This window comes from Oxyura jamaicensis, chromosome 1, assembly GCF_011077185.1.
Source record: "Oxyura jamaicensis isolate SHBP4307 breed ruddy duck chromosome 1, BPBGC_Ojam_1.0, whole genome shotgun sequence".
In the NCBI taxonomy this organism is placed as follows: Eukaryota; Metazoa; Chordata; class Aves; order Anseriformes; family Anatidae; genus Oxyura; species Oxyura jamaicensis.
Window position 1 is genome coordinate 30,928,671 of NC_048893.1, and position 17,656 is coordinate 30,946,326.

At 41.2% G+C, this 17,656-nt stretch overlaps 1 protein-coding gene across 1 annotated transcript in view; it reads right to left on the minus strand.

Annotated features, from left to right (window-relative positions):
• Nucleotides 1–5,188: 5,188 nt before the first annotated feature.
• ZCRB1 (zinc finger CCHC-type and RNA binding motif containing 1) overlaps nt 5,189–17,656 on the minus strand; it is a 34,472-nt gene continuing 22,004 nt past the window's right edge. The window contains exon 8 of the mRNA XM_035327724.1: nt 5,189–5,508. Within this exon, the coding sequence (XP_035183615.1) occupies nt 5,353–5,508 (156 nt within the window). The 3' untranslated portion in view covers nt 5,189–5,352. The remainder of the gene's footprint in view (nt 5,509–17,656) is intronic.

Consider the following 17,656-nt stretch of genomic DNA (forward strand, 5'->3'; position numbering starts at 1 on the left):
GGAATCACATTTCATTTCTGAGAGAGCCTATTTGAACCAATGATTCCATTTTCAGGAATACCTGTTCCAGCAATAATGCAGAAAACCACATGGCAGAGATGTGTATAATAGTCAAATGCTTAACCAAGAGAATATTTCACAGGGATAGTAATGTTAGAAGGACTTTGCTGAGAATTCCTTAACCAGACAGTTCATCATTCAGTCATAGCTATATGAACGCAGAAAACTTACCTGTCCTCTGTTAAATATATGTGCAGCACATTACTGCACGATAGGTGGTTTGGATGACAGAACTGATGGAGTCAGTACTAGCAGTCTTCCAACATGTTCCAGGGAAAGAAAGAGTGTGAGTGAATCTTAAGTTCCCTTAGTTTTAAGATTGGTATTGTTTATAAATATGGCTGTACCAGATTTACACTCTATTTTAATTCAGCTCACCTAAATAAACTCATCTTTAAGACAGAAGGCATGTGCAATATATTTAACATCTTTGTACATCAGGGTCTCTTGCTCTCTAGCTGGGGTTAGTCTCTTAAATCTGACTTACTTATAGCATTGTATTAGGGAAACATTTATGGTGTGATTATGATATTGAATATGATATTATGCTGATTGCTTTGGGGAAGTTAAAGATCTAATAATATTTTCAATATTTTATAGTATACATGATCTGGCATGCATGACTTCTCAGTTTAAAGTTTATTCATATAAAGAGGATGTGAAAGGGGGTAGCAGCTATTTAAAAGTATCTTTTTTGTGCGAAAATTCTTGCTGCAGAAAGAATTGCTGTTGCTTCTAAGCAAAATGTTCACGTGTGGGGTTATTTAACAACAGGCTATTGCTGTGTAAATCTGTATGAAGACTTGCCATTTAGTCAATACTTAACCAGTGCAGACCACATTACACCTATGCCAGTTGCTGCTTTTCCAGTATTGTGATCAATTATATAATCACTTCATCACTCCTTGAGTTTAAAAACAAAAATAATCTTTTAAAAAAAGAAAACCTCTCCATAAAGATTATTATTATTATATTGTGGATAAGCCACCTTTTAATCACTATTTATACTGAGGAAAATTACCTAAATATAACATTGCACTGGAGCAAATGCCACTTTGTTCCAGAGCAGTATCTCTGTTTTGCTTGGGTTGTACTGATATAATAACATCAACATGATTCATTCATGGGACTTTGCCTGGTGAATTTTTTTTTAACCTGCTTGGTATAATGAGGTCTGAATCCTGTCTGGGCTTCTATGTGCTCCTGCACTGCAAGACAAGTATTTCAGAGCTTTTGAAACATGAAAGGTAAGTAGCTCTTGTAACTGCAGCGTTCTCTCAGAGCCTGTAACAGAGGCAGTAAGATTGGTGGCAGTGAGAACTGCCCCTCTGTGTTAACCTGGAGTGTGTGTGCTCAACCTTTGGGTCAGCCCAGGCTGTCAGAAAAATATCAGTGGCTCCGAGCACTACTCTTATTCATATGTGGAGGCAACAGTGAAATTCTGCTTTAGAAAGGGCCAGGGCCACATCTGGAGTACCTCACAACACCAGGGAGCCTAAAACAAGTCTTAAAGAATTCTGCACTTAGTTGTATGTACAAGCCTGACCTACAGACATGCTATCACTTTTAAGGAAGTGTTGCAGTCATGAGACTTGGTTCACCCTCACATTCTTCAGTTTTCATACAACTAGAATGGCCCTGAAAGCAGGGATACTCTGTCATGGACCTGGAGTAACACAGTCGTAAGTCCGGGAGTTTTTCTAGGGCCAGAACTGAACTGTATAACATGGTTGTGAGAATTTGGCTCCAAACATATACATCAAAGAGTGTTATACACAAAACACTTTAAGGCAGCATATAGTTGTCTGTGTAGGTGCTCATTAGAAGATCAATAAGAATTTCACCATAGTGGTAGTTTTTTATATCTGTCCTCTATGGGCTGGAATGAAACTATCAAACCACTTAATTGTAGGTACATGGTAATTACCCAGCAGTTATTTCAGTTACTGCCTACTTCTCATTTACGCTACTGGTTTGGTCCCAGCTTTTACCTTTGCAGATTTGTAGTGAATTTAAAAGATGACAAATGTTCAGCTTCATAGTATCTGTCAGCCCTCTACCTCATCACAGGCAAGAGTTACAGTAGACGTTTCCCCATTTTTTCCATTTAGCCTTTCTCAGAGGTAATCCAAGGAGCAAAGAATCACCTCTAGGAATAAAAGAACATTCTTAACACTCGTTAAATGCTTCTGGTCCTTTTGCTGAGATTTCTGGCATGGTGGTGCAATGAACAGGCTTTTAGACTGAAGATGATAATTCATTTCAGATAGGTCACTAATGACTGCTAATAAATAATAACGACATTTAATTCTTCTATTGTACCTCTCATAGAAGAAGTGGGCTAAAATCTGCCTGTGAATGCTAGGTTGAAGGTTTTTCAGGCTGTGGCTTCAGACACTGGAAAGGTATTCACTCAACCTACACTGGGACTTGAGAAGCCAGTGCAAGTTTCCCTTCTAACAAAAAGCTAATGATTGGCTTCTCCAGGGCAAATGATTCAAATCATAGCATCACAAAACAGCTTGGGTTGGAAGGGACCTTAAGGATCATCTAGTTCCAACACCCCTGTCATGGGTGGGGATGCCACCCACTAGATCAGGTTGGCCAGGGCCTCATCCAAGCTGGTCTTGAACACCTCCAGGGATGGGGCAACCACAACTGCTCTGGGCAACCTGTTCCAGTGCCTCACCACCCTCTGAGTGAAGAATTTCCTCTAACACCTAATCTAAATCTCCCCTCCATTAGTTTAAAACCATTCCCCATTGTCCTTGTCAAAGTGCGACCGTGCTCTGAACTTTCTGTAAGGGGGAGCAAAGGGAGACAAGACTCACTAGCCCTGGTGAGAAATTTGTGAATTTGGACCTGTGGGATTAAAGGGGCTGGAGTGAAGCTACCATTATCAACAATTTAAACCTGGGGCTAACTCCTTCCCTGGTGGCTCCGACCAGGATGCAATGAAGTAGCGTTCACTGTGTCTTCTGCTAAGGGGGAGTCATTCAGGCCAAGCCAGAGTCTACAGAGGAGCAATGGGTATGCATTGCGGAGGCTCCTTTAAACAAAAACAACCTCTATCTTCAGCTGACAGTTCTTGCTGACATCAGCGTAAGATCAGGCTTGTTACAGGGGTGAATACATACCTCGATTAGCAATTCAAGATCCCTTGGGGCTATGGGAGAGAAAAAAATAACCCATTCTCAGTCCTGTCTGCTCAACTCTACTCCTTGGTTTCATCATTTACCTGTATGCCTCTACTTTGATCCCTCTTTCCCTCTCTGCTATTTGTCATCTCCCTATTTTTTCCCTTTTCCTCTCTCTTTATGTGTTCTTTCATTTCACTTCCTATTCTCTTTTCCTCCCTCTCTTTACATCCAAGGTTTATATTTCTTGCTGGTCTTGTACCGCTCATTCTGCCTGCTATATCCTCCAATTTCCCTTTCTGTCATCTGTTTCACTCTTCTCTGGCTTGCTTTTCACCTTCATGGATGCACTCTCTTTTAGCAGATTTTTTTTTAAGTGTTCAAATCTGCCCAGAGGTTGAGTTTCCTATTTTTGTGTCATGCAGGTGGCAGCCTTCCAGTAGAAATAGAGCCAAAGGAAGAACAGCAGCCCAGAGGAGATTTCACACTTTACAGCAATATTTAAAGCATTCTGAGTCTGTTTAGGGGATATGGCTGAAAGTCACAGAGCTTCCTGATCCTATGCAGCATTTTTTAAAAGCTGTCAGAGCAAAAAGGAAATACTGGAACTAAAGCCCCTAAGCAAGTTCCAGCTTCAGCTCAGTCCTCCAGTGCAATGTCAGTCAGCACACAAACACCTTCTGAAGCGGCTCCGCTCAGAAGTGCCATAAGCCACCTTTGGATCAAAGGTGCCATTCAGTTCTCCTCACTGTAAATCTCTTTTAGAAATTCCTGCAGATTTACTTTGAGATTGGAATTTGACTTACAGGCAGTACATGTGACAAAGTAAGAGGAAAGGGTGAACGTGTAGCACCGAGGCATCAGGAGGAAGAAAAAGGATACTGCAAGCATACTGCTTTTTTTGGATGTAATAGAATGTAGCGAATGAACAAACCAACCTTCTGTCAGAAAGAAAAACACACAAAGATGATGACTTCTTAAGCAGAATGCCTGCTCTGTGTATACTAAAAAGCACATTTCACTGCTCATAGATGTATATATACACACAGAGAGACAGAGACATGAGTGCATGTATAAATATTCAAAAGAACTGCAAATTTATCTTAAAAGTTACTCAAAATCAGGCCATTACGTTTTCATTATAACATGTAAGAGATCTCAGTGAGAACTCTCTTGAGTGCCCTTTTCCCAAATCCCACACTGTTCTAGGTTAGGAAGAGAAAGATGGGTTTAATATAGATGCACCATGCAGGAATGCTGGTAAGAGATCTCACTTTTTTTTTTTTTTTTTTTTTTTTTTGGCTTGGAATCACTGGCTTTGTCTCAGTAATCCATGTCACGGTATCCTCTGCTCCCAGCCCCGGTGTTACACTTTTCATTTTTCCATTTTTTTTTCTCCTTTTAATTAAATGGGCATAAAATATAGCATCTGAACAACAAAAAGGAACAAAACCAGCACAGGGATTAGATGCGATTAATAGAACACATCACCATGTGGGTTCAGAGTCAAGGTCAGGCGAGGAAACATCTCCCCTGAGGAAAAGATGATTCCTTGTCACTATCCTAAAGGATGTCACTGCAAGGCCAGCATCTCTAAATATCCACGCACTGCATCTTACCACCCCTTCCTTCGTCTCTCTCTCTCCATCGTTTTTGCTGGACTTGTGCTGCTGCCAAGAGCAGGGCTGGACCGTGTAGAGACCCAGTATTGGGTAGAAGCTCTTTACGGAGGTTCTTTTTCAAAATAAATAAATAAATAAATAAATAAATAAATATAAATATATAAATGAGTGAGGGAAGGAGTAATGAAGTTCTTTAATTAACATGAAGCGTACCCTCAGGCTTCGCCTGCAGGTTGTGAGCGCTGTCTGCACTGACAGGTGGTCTGGGGCTGGGAGAAGAAGAAATCTCCCGGAGGAACCTGTCAGTCAGCACAGATCCATGTTGATTCCTCCCGTTAGGTGAGTGCACAAGGAGAAGACTCCAAGTTGTTCGGGATTCGAGAATAATTGTTGAAATAAAAGACCGTCTAATCCTGCAGCACTGCTATTTTTAAGATGGGTTAAACCTAAAATATATACATATATATATATATACATTGCAGTTATCAAGATGATCTTCACAGATCACCATCACTGGAAGCTGAACATTGAGGTCAGGCTTCTTTATGAAGCAGCTGCACTGCACGGTCCCCCTCATGTTGCACGGTCCTCCTCATGCCTGCAAATGACCGGGGAGGCTGTACAGCTGGCACTGCAGAGGCACACTGCTGATGCAAAAGCTCTCGAACTAAACTGCTTCCCTCTGGCTGCTAAAAAGGAAAAAGAAATGGAGTTACGCAAAAGGGAGTTTGAAAAAAAAAAAAAATGATAAATTTGGCTACTTCATTCTTAATTGGAGCTATCGTCATCTGTAGCCATTACATGCATCTGAGTAACCCTCAGAATGCTCTGTTATGGCATTACAAAGAAATCTTCAAAGAAACACTGGGATCAAGGCAGTGTAAGCACAAGCTTTAAGCCAGCTTTGTGTGACAGCTTCTGATTTATGCCTTGAAATGTACCCACAGATCTCTGCCTCAGTTTGTTAGTCACCACTAGCAAAATACATAAGGACATGTAGTGCCTTAACATACCTCTCCCAGAAGAATAAAATCCTTATGCTTATTCTATTAAATTACATGGTGTGGAGAAGAATTACATTTTCCCAAGGATTGGATTTATGAAAAGACTAGAAGCTTCTGGTTTTAATTAATTGCAAATTCTGTAGTGTTCTACTCAACTTTAATGTCCAAATTTGTCCTCAGTAAGTCTATTTAACTACTACCATTTTCATATAAACATTGATAAATACTGCTGAGAATGAAGTGTTAAATATCTTTTTTATGATACTAGTAGAACATACAGTAAAGGCTTCTTACAATTCCCCTTATCCTTGGGGAAGTACTTAAGCAGATAAAGCAATTAATAATGTGAGTTCCTGGCTTACATAGTAACAACAGAATATTTGTTAGCTGCACATGTAAGAAGATTTCCAATAAATTCGGTAGTTTTATCTGTGGTTCAATTCTTTGAAAGAAAAAAAAATCCCGTAATTGGATTTATTTGTTGAAATAAAAGCTATTTCACAGTTAAGAAGGAAGAAATGTAGCAGAAACTCTTTAGCCATGTGTGTCATTAATGTGCAGCAAAATGAGCTAGATGCTCTGCTTGGGTTAGGTAGCACAGCTTTATGCATACGGTTTGAACTGTACAATTAATTCCAGATGAGAATCTGTCCCTGTGTAACTGGAAGAAGATAACAAAATATATAGTAGACATAACAAAAAAGTACCTCACAAGACAGTGGCAGGAAATGATTGATTGACTTTGGGTTCTGTTAGTAACCTCAGGAGGTCAAATACAAGAGAGGCTGTAGTGCTTAGAAGTCTACAAAGTGTACACGTTCGAAGAGCTGTGTTCTATCTTCTTAAGAATTTGCCTGGGATGCTAGCCAGAATAGCTTTGCAATAGCACCTGACAGATAAAATTAAAGCATGAATCATAATCTCCCTGGTCTGCCAAACTGAGGTTTATTCAAGTTGTAGCTTTTAGATCACAGTTTCTAATTTGATGGCATGTCCAAAAACCAACTATCCCTTGACTTCAAACAGTGTTTGTGGGAAGGTCGTGTTTGAGCTAGGCTGTGGGCTTGGGGTTGTGTGATGAGAATCGAGAGAAGGGAGTTCAAAATCGTAATAGTTTCTATTGTTTAAAAATAAATGAAATACCAGCTGGACATTTGCCAGGATAAGGTATCATTCTGACAGACCAGAACGCTCTAGGATATAGAGCTCTTTGGATTAGTCTTAAAGAATAAAGGGCATCGTAACATCCTTACAAAGCAGGGAAAATGTGGAATGCTACAAAAACAAGCATTTGAAACAGCACCGATAATAAATTATTTATATGGAATCTGAAATATGGAATTCTTGGTGTTTGAAAACTTTTTCTTAGACATGAGTAAAAAGGCAGGCAGACTAGTCCTGGAAGAAAGCTAGAAGGGTATTGTTTTCATTAATACTGGCATTATTGATAGGCTAATCTTCCAAAGCAAATCTACTTAATCTGTAATCTTTGAAGCTATAGAACTGGTCGGGTACCACAGTGTCATCCTCCCAGTTTTCATTTTACACACTGTAGCAATCAAAGGAAGATATGGCTTCAAAGAGCAATATGACATAGTTTAAAGTTCAGTGTATCATGCTGGTAATGGACCAACCACTGGGAGTTTTTAGTTGGCTTGACTGGGACAAGGGATCGACACACAGAAGTCTTCAATCATCAGATTACCTTGATATGCATGACTAATTGGTCGTCTGAATACAAAGTTCTGTAAACTAAACACTTTGTAATGGAAAGCAAACTGCCCGCTTTCATCAACACTAATGGAAAAGACTAACACCTTCTAAGAGTTTCTCTCTCTGTGTCTATATGTGCAGCAGATTTGTATCTCCTAAGAAGTGTTGTAATCCATAGATCAAAGCATAAGATAGTATGGAAATAAAACAGTCTATCCCATTTATAATTCAAAGCAACCTGACATTTGAGTTATCAAACTGCAACAGTAAAATAGCTAGCAGACTTCAGTGTGAGAATACGTATTTACTCTTAGTCCCTTGGGTATTGCCCGTTCAACACGTGACATTCAGTTCACCAGTTGCAGATATGATAAAATCAGAGAAAATGGGAATCTAGACTTTGGGGCTGGTAGCCATTACTGGGTGCACTTCATATCTGCTCTGGGGGTTCTTTAGTGAAATCAGTGATCAGGAACATAAACTCCAATTTAACATTGATGAATTTATTTAAAAGGCTTTTATATACAAGCATTTAACAAGAAAACTGTATCTTCTTCCCAGTAAGAAGATACATGAGTGGTGGCACATTATCTGTCATAAAGATACATATGAAGAAGCTTGGCTCAATTGAAATAGTATTTGTCAGTTTAAGACATATTTATCAGCATACGCTTGCTGTTTTATGCTGCTACACGGCAATGGAAAGCAAACACAACATAGCCATAAGCTAGGCCGGGCCTACAGCTGCTTTGCGTTACTGGGGGAAGTATCACTGGCCAAAGAGACCTGACAAACCTGATCATTAATTGACTAGCAGCCAGGCACAGGGGTCCTTTCGAAGAGTGACACTGGGGACTGGGTGATAATTGTGTGTGCTGCCAGAGAGAACTATTACCAGATGAGGCCAGTGTCCCCGACTGATTTTGCCCAATTAAGCTGTACCATGCAAATCAGGGAGTGAGGAAGGGTGGCACTTGGCTTTGTTATCTCTGATGTTGTACATCCAGATATAGATCTGCATCTGCTTATTGCTTACAGAAATTACTATGCCAGTTGTTAATAACATACTGTCAATGTATGTCCTCCAGCTGCAGCCTGTACGTCAGATTTCAGGAGCTTGAACCCTACAGCAAATTTGAACACTCCTACACTTTTGCATTACTGCACAGAGAAGTGAGATAAAAGACTGGCAAATGGCACATTTCTAAAGTAACTCATTTTTAAAACTTGTTTTATATTTCTTATAGAAATTATTTTAAATGTTGTATCTGTAAGTTGTCACAAAAGATGCTGTACCCAAAGCAGAGGTGATACAACACAATCCATAAGAATGGGCCTTGAACCTTTAATGTGCGTGAAGCTGAGAAGTGTTAAGTATTGAAGCGTTCACTCAGATCTCCACAAGAAGACACACACTAGAAACACACCAGTACTCTGTGCTCCTCGCAGCACATTCAAAGTCTGGAAATGTGACAAAAAATCACCTCTGGTGGTGATAACACCGATTATATAAGCTTTTCCTGATGTTCAGAAGGTGCAGAAAGGATTGGCAGAGCAGGCCCCGGCAGGATGATCTCTCTCAGCATGCTGTCACTTCGGTTTGAAGTCCTCAGCGAAGAGCCTGGAATAACAATTTCTGGCCAGGCCGATCACAGTGTCTTAGATGTGGCAGTGAATGGTGCTGTTAAAAAAAAAAAAAAAAAAAAAAAAAAAAAAAAAAAAAGTTCACAAGCAACCCCAAAATGTCTGGTTCCAGTGCTATTAAGGGTGGGAAGTGTTTGAAAGCCAATGTTACCTGCATAAAGATGAACAGCAGGAACATCAGTGATAATACGAGTGTGCTGCAACTGTACCTGGACAACAGGAAAGCCAGGGAGTTAAAAGAAAGAGACACTCAGCTCCAGAGGATGGTGTGGGTAAAATTTTCCTTTTGTCGTCTGCTGTTTTATTTCAGTTTTTAATTGGTGAGGAAGAGGGGTCATATTCTGATTCCAGGAGCCTTCTAAAAGTCAAGAAATATCAGACATCCATTGTCATATACAAAGTAAGTCAGCATTAACATATATATATGTTGGAAAAGCTATCAGATATGAAGTTACTTTATTAGATACAATTTAACGTATTTTTTTTAGAAGCAGCCAAATATTATATGTAGGGTAGCAAACTTACTACCCTAATACCAAAAGGGCTGGCTGTTTTTTTTGTTGCACATAAACTATATTGAACGGGCAAATATGAGTGCCCGTTCACTTTCTTTTTGTTTGAAATCAAACCAAGCCAGAGCAGTCAGAAAAGCCAGTCATATACCACACTTTTCAGCTGCATTGGGGTGATTGTTTATTGCTGTACTGGGGAAAAAGCCATCTTCAGCTGGGATGCCCAGATGTGTTACTCCAGAATACCGGTAACATCTGCTAGCTTTTCTGTTGAAGTCCCCGTAGAAAGATTAAATTATGTTTTCAGAAAAAGTCAATGTTACTAGCAGTTACACGTCAGTAACTTAGAGTTGTCGTCTCTTGGTGCTTTCAGCAAATGAGGTAAGTTAGAGAGGTCCTTATGGTTTGTATTTTTATTTTTATTTTTTGAGGCTGCCCTTATAACACCTAAATCTCCAGAATCCTTGCAATATTCTCCTTTCCTCCAGCCTGCCTTGCCACCTAACTAGCAACTGAGCACTGGGGCGTAGTATTCAATACTCCCCCAGTGTCCCAGCTGAAGAACCTTCTCTTGGTAGTTAACAGGATCAAATTTGCTACCTGAATGGATTGACAGACTTAATTTAAAGTTAGTATTATGTGTTTGCACTGGAATAAGCAGTGGGCCCAAGTTCTTTCTTGCTTAGCCCAGCTTCCAGGCTACTTGAATGTGATCCTAACTCAGCCTTTGGCCAAGATTTTGAGTTCTTGACTGTCTGTCATTGTAAATCTTCAGTGACTCTGCTTAAACCAAAGCATTCCCTCTGGATGTTGAAGAGGTTTAAATGGATGCAGACTTTTCAGTTTTATATTGTTTGTGTGTGTGTGTGTTTTTTTGTTTTTTTTTTGTTTTTTTTTCCTTTTCCGCCTGGATAATAAAACAAGCAGATGGAATCTCAAGTCTTCTGAGAACAACTGCAGGGAAGAAGTTTTCTGTGGGTGTGCAAAAACAAGATAGAGGACAATTTGTCATTTATTGCTGCACTGCTGAGTCTGAAGTAATTGTGTCACTTCTGAACAGTCTGAGAAAGCTGGGTGAAAGCACATATTAACACAGAATATTACCAGAAAATAGTGTCAGATGGGTGAGTTCCCACAAAAAATGCTGATGTGTAAATAATAGGATTTTTTATTATTATTATTATTTATTTTTTGATGGTGTTAAAGTATGTATGGATTAAGTTGTATTATAAATAGATAAATTTACAGCTTTTCTGGTTAGAAACCTCCATTAATGGATGTGAAAACAACATTAAAATGATTTGTTTATTGCCAGCCAAAGTATTCTGACACTATTATAGGACTCCATGGTCTTTCTTAATGGATAGTGTTAATTTTGGAGCCTATCTAGGTTTGCAGAAATTATTCACTGTATTAATAGGTGCCAGCTGTGAGATAAGCCACTGACAGCTTCTTAAAAGTACTGTTGTTCTTTCACACTGATTTCATGTGAAGCTAATCATTGCATAGTTCTGCATGTGCTGCTGAAAGCCAAAAGGAAAACCACCACTTCACTTTACTATTGTAAATATTTAACTGATGAAGTACAAAATATTCTCCAGCTTTCTCTTTTTTTATGCCAGGAGAAATAATAAATTTTTAATAATCATTCTTTTCTGTTACGTTTGTTTGAGGGCAAAAAATACAAGAAGGTAGCCCTAGCGATAAGGCAGTTGCACTAAAAATCACTCCGGAAAATTATCTTAACATGATCAGAAAGGACACGAATCTGACCCACAATCAGAAGATGGAGAAGCCTCCGGACAAGGAGCATGCTGGGCAGCAGAGGAGCTGTTTGTAGCATATCGTGTAGTTAATAGCAGACATGTAAGCGGTATCTCACAGATGCAGGACTTGATCCCTGCCGCGTACAGGCTGAACGCTTGCCCTGCACATTGCAAGATGGAGGCACAGAGCCCAGCCTGCATCAGGGGGTTGCAGTGCTGGAGGATCAGGCCCTATATTAAATCATTAGAGGTGATAGTGGGAGAACTGACACAGACGGTGACTCGACACATCTGCATTAACCTATGAAAATAAAGCAGTACTGGTCTCACAGCTGGCTGATGTGAGGAGTTAAGGCTCTGCTTTCTCAGGGCCAGCACCAGCCTTTTCCCATGTTATTGCCTCTGGCACTGTCTGCCCCAGTGGTGAGCCAGGTGGGCTCTCTAACCTGGATCTCAGCCACTGGATCCGACACATTGTGGGGACAGGTGAGCAGTGATGAGAAAGCAGGAAGGGTGGCAGAGCAGAGGGCATCCCTCCATGGCCTCCAGGCACCTGATTGCCTCAACCCTATTGGGAACTCTCCCAACCGACCCGACCGTTCTCCAGTTCTCCAAGGTGCTAATGATTTGCATCTGCTTTATAGTGCTAGTGACAGCAAACCTATACCCGGCTATTTTTGACTTAAAAAAAATCACAGGATCACAGGATAATTCAAGTTGCAAGGGACCTCAGGAGGTCTCTAGCCCAGCCTCCTGCTCAAAGCACAGCCAGCTTTGAAGCCAGACTGGGTGGCTCAAGGCTTTATCCATCCTTGTCTTGAAAACTTGTTATCTTTCAGTTGAGAAGTTGCACAGTTACCTGGAGTCTGTGATATTTTCCAAGCAAAATGCCTTTCCTTTGTCATAAGAGCACCTACATAGCTTTAGAAGAGAAAATAATAATAATAATAATTTTTAAAAAAATGCTGCTGTTCTTCTGTTTTTTGGGTTCCTCAGGCATGGCAGGAGTGCTCACCCTGTTTAACCTGGAGGGGTTTCTCTCTGACCAGCCAGTGGGTCAGCTGGTGGGTGCTGGGATGTGGGAGGTTTTCCTGGGATAGGGGTGGTGACCGGGAACCCGTGGGGAGGATAACTCTGCACCCGAATGCAGCTGGCTCTGGAAAAAGTATCTGTCCATAGCCTGGGATACACATGAAATGGTTGTTTCCTTCCTTAAAATAAACTTGAAGTGTGTATAAAAAAGAAACAGAGCTACATAAGAAGGGTAGCACGTGTGTAGCAAAGTCATCTACCCAAAAGTTAGGCAATGCCAGTGGTACATCCGACTACACAACCTTGACTTGGTCCCCTATGCAAAGCGCATTATGCAGCATCAGCACGCAGTGCTCCTCCATGGGATCTCTCTCTTGCTCTGCACAGAATACAGATGAAAAGGGAGCAATGAGGGGATCTTAAACTTGCCATTTTCTAACATTCAAAATCTTCACCTTGGACCTTATATCCCAGTTAATATTCCTGGAATGTAGAGGGTTGCATGCAGAAGGTGTGATGTGTGGAGACACACCTGTATATACTTTGCACCAGGTTCTGAGCTGAAAGAAGAGTAAAAATGCTTTTGAAATGACTGAAAAATAAAATGATTGATGATGAGTTTTGATTTTATCTCCTTTTACAATTCATGTTAACTCTGGACTTACAAGGTCATGTTTAACAATTCATATAGGAAATAATAAATCCGCTTATCATAGCAAATGTAAAACAAATATGACTGAGTTTGGATGAGACTGTGTGAACAGTCACATGGGGAGAAAATCCAGGCAGCTGGCTCCAAATAACTATTAATCCTCCCAGAGTCAGCAGGCAAGAGAATGGCCTAGGGCCTCTGAGAGCCAGACCCAGCGCATTTCAGGAGCAGCAACAATGAAGAAGCTGGGATGAGGCAGAATGAGGAGAGAAGAACTCACGTAGAGTGACACCATTTGGCACAACAAATGCTGACTTTTTTCCATCTCATATTTTCTCCAGATTCATTTTTTCTTCCAGAGTCAATTCCAGAAGACAATATGTGCATAACATCAGACATTAATATTTTGGTGTGTTTATGAATCAGAGCAAATTTCATGCAAAATTTATATTATTCTTGTGATGGGCTAAGAAATCTGTAGAGTGGGCTTAAAAGTGGGAAATCTCTGTTCTTTGCTCCCTGCAGAGCTCAGTATCCCTCTTACCTCTTACTGCTTCGTGTTGCCTTTGTGGATGAGATGCAGGGCACTGATACATTGGCTTTTATTTGGTCCCCTAATTCCTTCTAAGAAAATGTGGGAGCTCTAACACGTTGGTGGCAACACACACTGGATGAAAAAGTACAGCAGGAAGGTGAGTGGGAGCTTTCCCATTGATTTAGAGTGATCAAGATTTACATCACTGTTTTTAAAAAAGACACCCATTTCTCAATGTCATAGAATAAAAGGGCCTAAGGGTGCCTGCATTTAATCAGAAAAATGCACAAGAAAAGAAAAATTGTAAAATATGAAAACCCTTCTGACATAAATAAGACATCTTTAAATATACAATTTTAATTCAGATCAAGTGTTTGTCAATTAAGAGCATTAACTGGGGACACAGTCATCCTAACTGGCATATGCATTCATCCATGGACATAGCCTGGAGGGCTGGTGATCAATTATTCAGCAAGGCATTTTATGCTGCCTCCGCCTTTCACAGCACATCATCTGCTAGATTGTGATCAACAGCAAATATGTGAACAGCAGCAAAGGAGAAAACAATTAATATTTCTTGGTTGAAGCTAAGTGAGATTTTAATTTTCTCAGTAAAAATTCTCCTTGGTCACCAGGTTACAGAAGACGCATGAGTCCTGCTCTTCCTGTTCTCCAAAAAGATCCGAGACAGTGGTTTCCCATGCTCCTAATACCCATATGCTTTAGCATTACAACCCCTCAGAACTCTGTGTCTCCTGTTACATTTTATTGTCACTTCCTCCTCCCCCAGATTTTTGCTGTTGGTCCAGCAGCATATTGATGGAGAATAGCATTCCTTTTGTGCTTTTCCAGTTTTGAGACTAAGACAGCCAGACAGCAATGTTGCTCTGGCTAATGCTGGCAGAAGTAAAGGGGTCACTGCCCACACCCTCGCCAGTTTCCTCCCCCTTCCTCTCCATCTACCTCCAGGTCAGTTCTCTTGGGTCAGCCCAGAGAAAACTCCCACCAAAACCACACTCATTTTCTGTTGGATCAGTGGAGCTGATTCACCATGAAGTTGCATAATCCCTCGATGCGAGGCAAGGAGGAGAACAGGAACAGACGTGGGAGTGGGGAAACGAAGGGAGGAAGGCTGCCATCTCTGGTGGAGCCCACCAGCCCACAGCTCTGACAGATTACATGCAGCATGAACAACTCTTGGAGAGGAACATCTTGACCACAATCTCTATAGTGGGGAAAGTACAATATTATAAGATATAATTTCCAACTTCTTTTGCCTTTTTTTTTTTTTTTTTTTAGACTGACTTCCATTGGCTTGCCCCTCTTTGGAGCTGGACTCTCTTTTCTTTAATATTTAAAACAATACATATGCTTCAGAAATGATAGACATTTAAAAATTCCTTCAAACCCTTTTTCTTTTTTTCTCAGCCTATTGCTAAAGCATGCCTAGGTAAATCCAAGCAGAACTCTTTGCCTACTCATCATCTCAGTTTCCGACCTATTTTTATTCCACTCTTTACCTTTTAGCACAGATAGGTTTACATTTGTTTTTTTTTTATGTGTAGCAAACAGCTCTTTTTTGCCTCATAACAGGAAAAACATACCAGAGGTCATTATAAAACAATCAAGATTGCTAATCCTATTCTTCTCCTGTGGGAGCTGCTTTGTGTTTCTCTTGCTCCGGGGCATCCATCTCTTAGAAGTGCACATTCAGCGTTTTTCCCATTGCAGTTTCTGTTGTCACGAGTAATAACAGGTATGGAGTAGGATACGTGGATGAAACTACATCTCTCTTCATCTCTCTCTCTCCTCGGAGGTTAGGGATAAGCACAACACGACCTGGGAGACAGCATTTCAGTCAATCTTCCTGTGGGCAACTATTGTGTCTGCACGGTCTAAACACGTTTGCTTAGTATCTTGAAAAGGCCTGGATGATTCTAAGCTGAGGTCAATATTTGGAAAATAAAATGTTTTCTACTGAGACATTAAAAGGAACTGGGGATGCTTGGGTAGCCTTTTAAAAAGTCAGCTGTGCAGTTCTTTTGTGTAAATAATCAGCCATAATGTACATAAACTATGTTTCAAGTGGAGTTAAACACATAATTAAAATAAGTCATTCAGAAGAACACATCATGGTCACAAAGGCGCTTCAGTAGGCTTAGTGTTCACCAGAAAACAGTCACCTTAGTTCCAGTATCACTTGAGTTAAATATATGTGATCATTGAAAACTGACAAAGGATGGGAAGCAAGGTTGGTTCTCTGTCCATCCTCTGCCAAAACATTTTTCGATGGTAATAAACAGCTCCAGGCGTGTGTGAGATGTGTGAACGTGTCTGCCATCACTTTAAAAACTGTTCAGTGGGAAAGGTTCTGAGAGAAGAAACAAGCAAAAACAAAGTGCTTAGAAGTTGTCTTTCAGCCACCAAGGAATGGGGATGGGACATGGTCATGATCAAAGCTTCTGAGTTGGGATGGACCAGGGAGCTCCCAGAAGGGAGCATCTCTGCTATGGAAAGGTCAGGGTGCAGGAGAGCTGAGGAGGCTGGACAGCCCTTCCAGAAAACCCTGGTGCTTGGCGGTGTGCCCCAGAAATACCACTTGCCATGAAAAGGAAGCAAAGCACCATGGCAGATGGTTGCTCTTCTCCAGAGAAGGGGAAGGGAGGCTTGGAGCTCCTGAGTGCACCAGGCCCCTGCTGCACTCAGGAGCTACATCCCCACTCCCACACTGGCTTCAGCCAAGCTCACTCTGGTACAACCAAGACATCCCCCTAGCACTGCACAATATATTGATAATCTTGGTCTTTTTATAGGCTCTCTTCAAAGCCTTGGTGAGATGCTATACTAGCCCAAGTCCTTCTGATTCCTCTCCTAAAGCAAGCACGAGGCAATGGTGCTGTATTCCTTATCTGTGGCCATATTGGCAGTGAGGGACTGCTGCCCAGTCTCTCTTCTCCAGAGCCTTAGGAGATGTCTTCTGGGACCTGCAGGACTGAACACAAATGACATTTCTATGGCTTTGATGGGGTCTGCACGGGTGGCGGTGCTGCTGCTGGCTACCACGGCACTGGGGACCTCTGGTGTAAGGCAAGGCCCAAGGTGAAGGCTGCAGGGACCCAGTGGCAGTAACTGCAAGGAAAAGGAACGATGGGGCCAAATGTCTACATTTTGAGGAGTCACCTTTGCTCTTGGGCAAAGCAGCTACAAGCAGGCAAATAACTGACCAAAAAAAAAAAAAAAAAGATTTATGGACAGCTGTGAGAGGTCCAATAAAATCCAGGTAGAAAGAAAACACGTAGGCCAGTCAGCAAAAACAACCCCATTCGGGAAGAGTTAACCTCCTGGGGAGACTTTATACTGGCTCAGTGTTTTGCATTATGTTGCTGCAATATTTTGATCTGATGCAAGGGGTTCAAAAGTCTGGTTTAGTGCTTTGTCAGACACCCACAGCCCTTTAATCCATGGTGCTGTCAACCCTGATGAGCAAGACCCAGAGATGGCAAGTCAACCCCCAGCCCTACCTCACCACTCCTTGAACCACTGCTTGATTTTCATTCCCATGATTTCCACGATAAACTGCAAGCCATTGTGAGAGGGGGTTATTAAATAAATGCATGCTGGCGATGAACAGCCTCCTCTTAAGCAGGAAACTGTGTGTCATCGAGCTTCTCGCTCGTGTCAGGGAAGAGAGGAGTGAAGGAGAGGTGATAATGACAGGGGCTGCCTCCAGGGAGGGAGGTGGATACAGCACTGGAGGGGGTGGAAAGCTTGGGCTGGTGAGGGAAGAAAAGGAATATCGTGCAGTCAAATGAACGCAGTGGAAATAGATAAGGGTCAAACAAAAGAGAAATTTATTAAAAGTGAAACAAAGCAGAACAACTAAAACCATCAGAGCTATAAAAGTGAGGAGAGGAGAAAAGGTATGACAACATTCTCATCAAAATTCCTAAAATAGGCACGCTAGCACACTCAAGAGAGG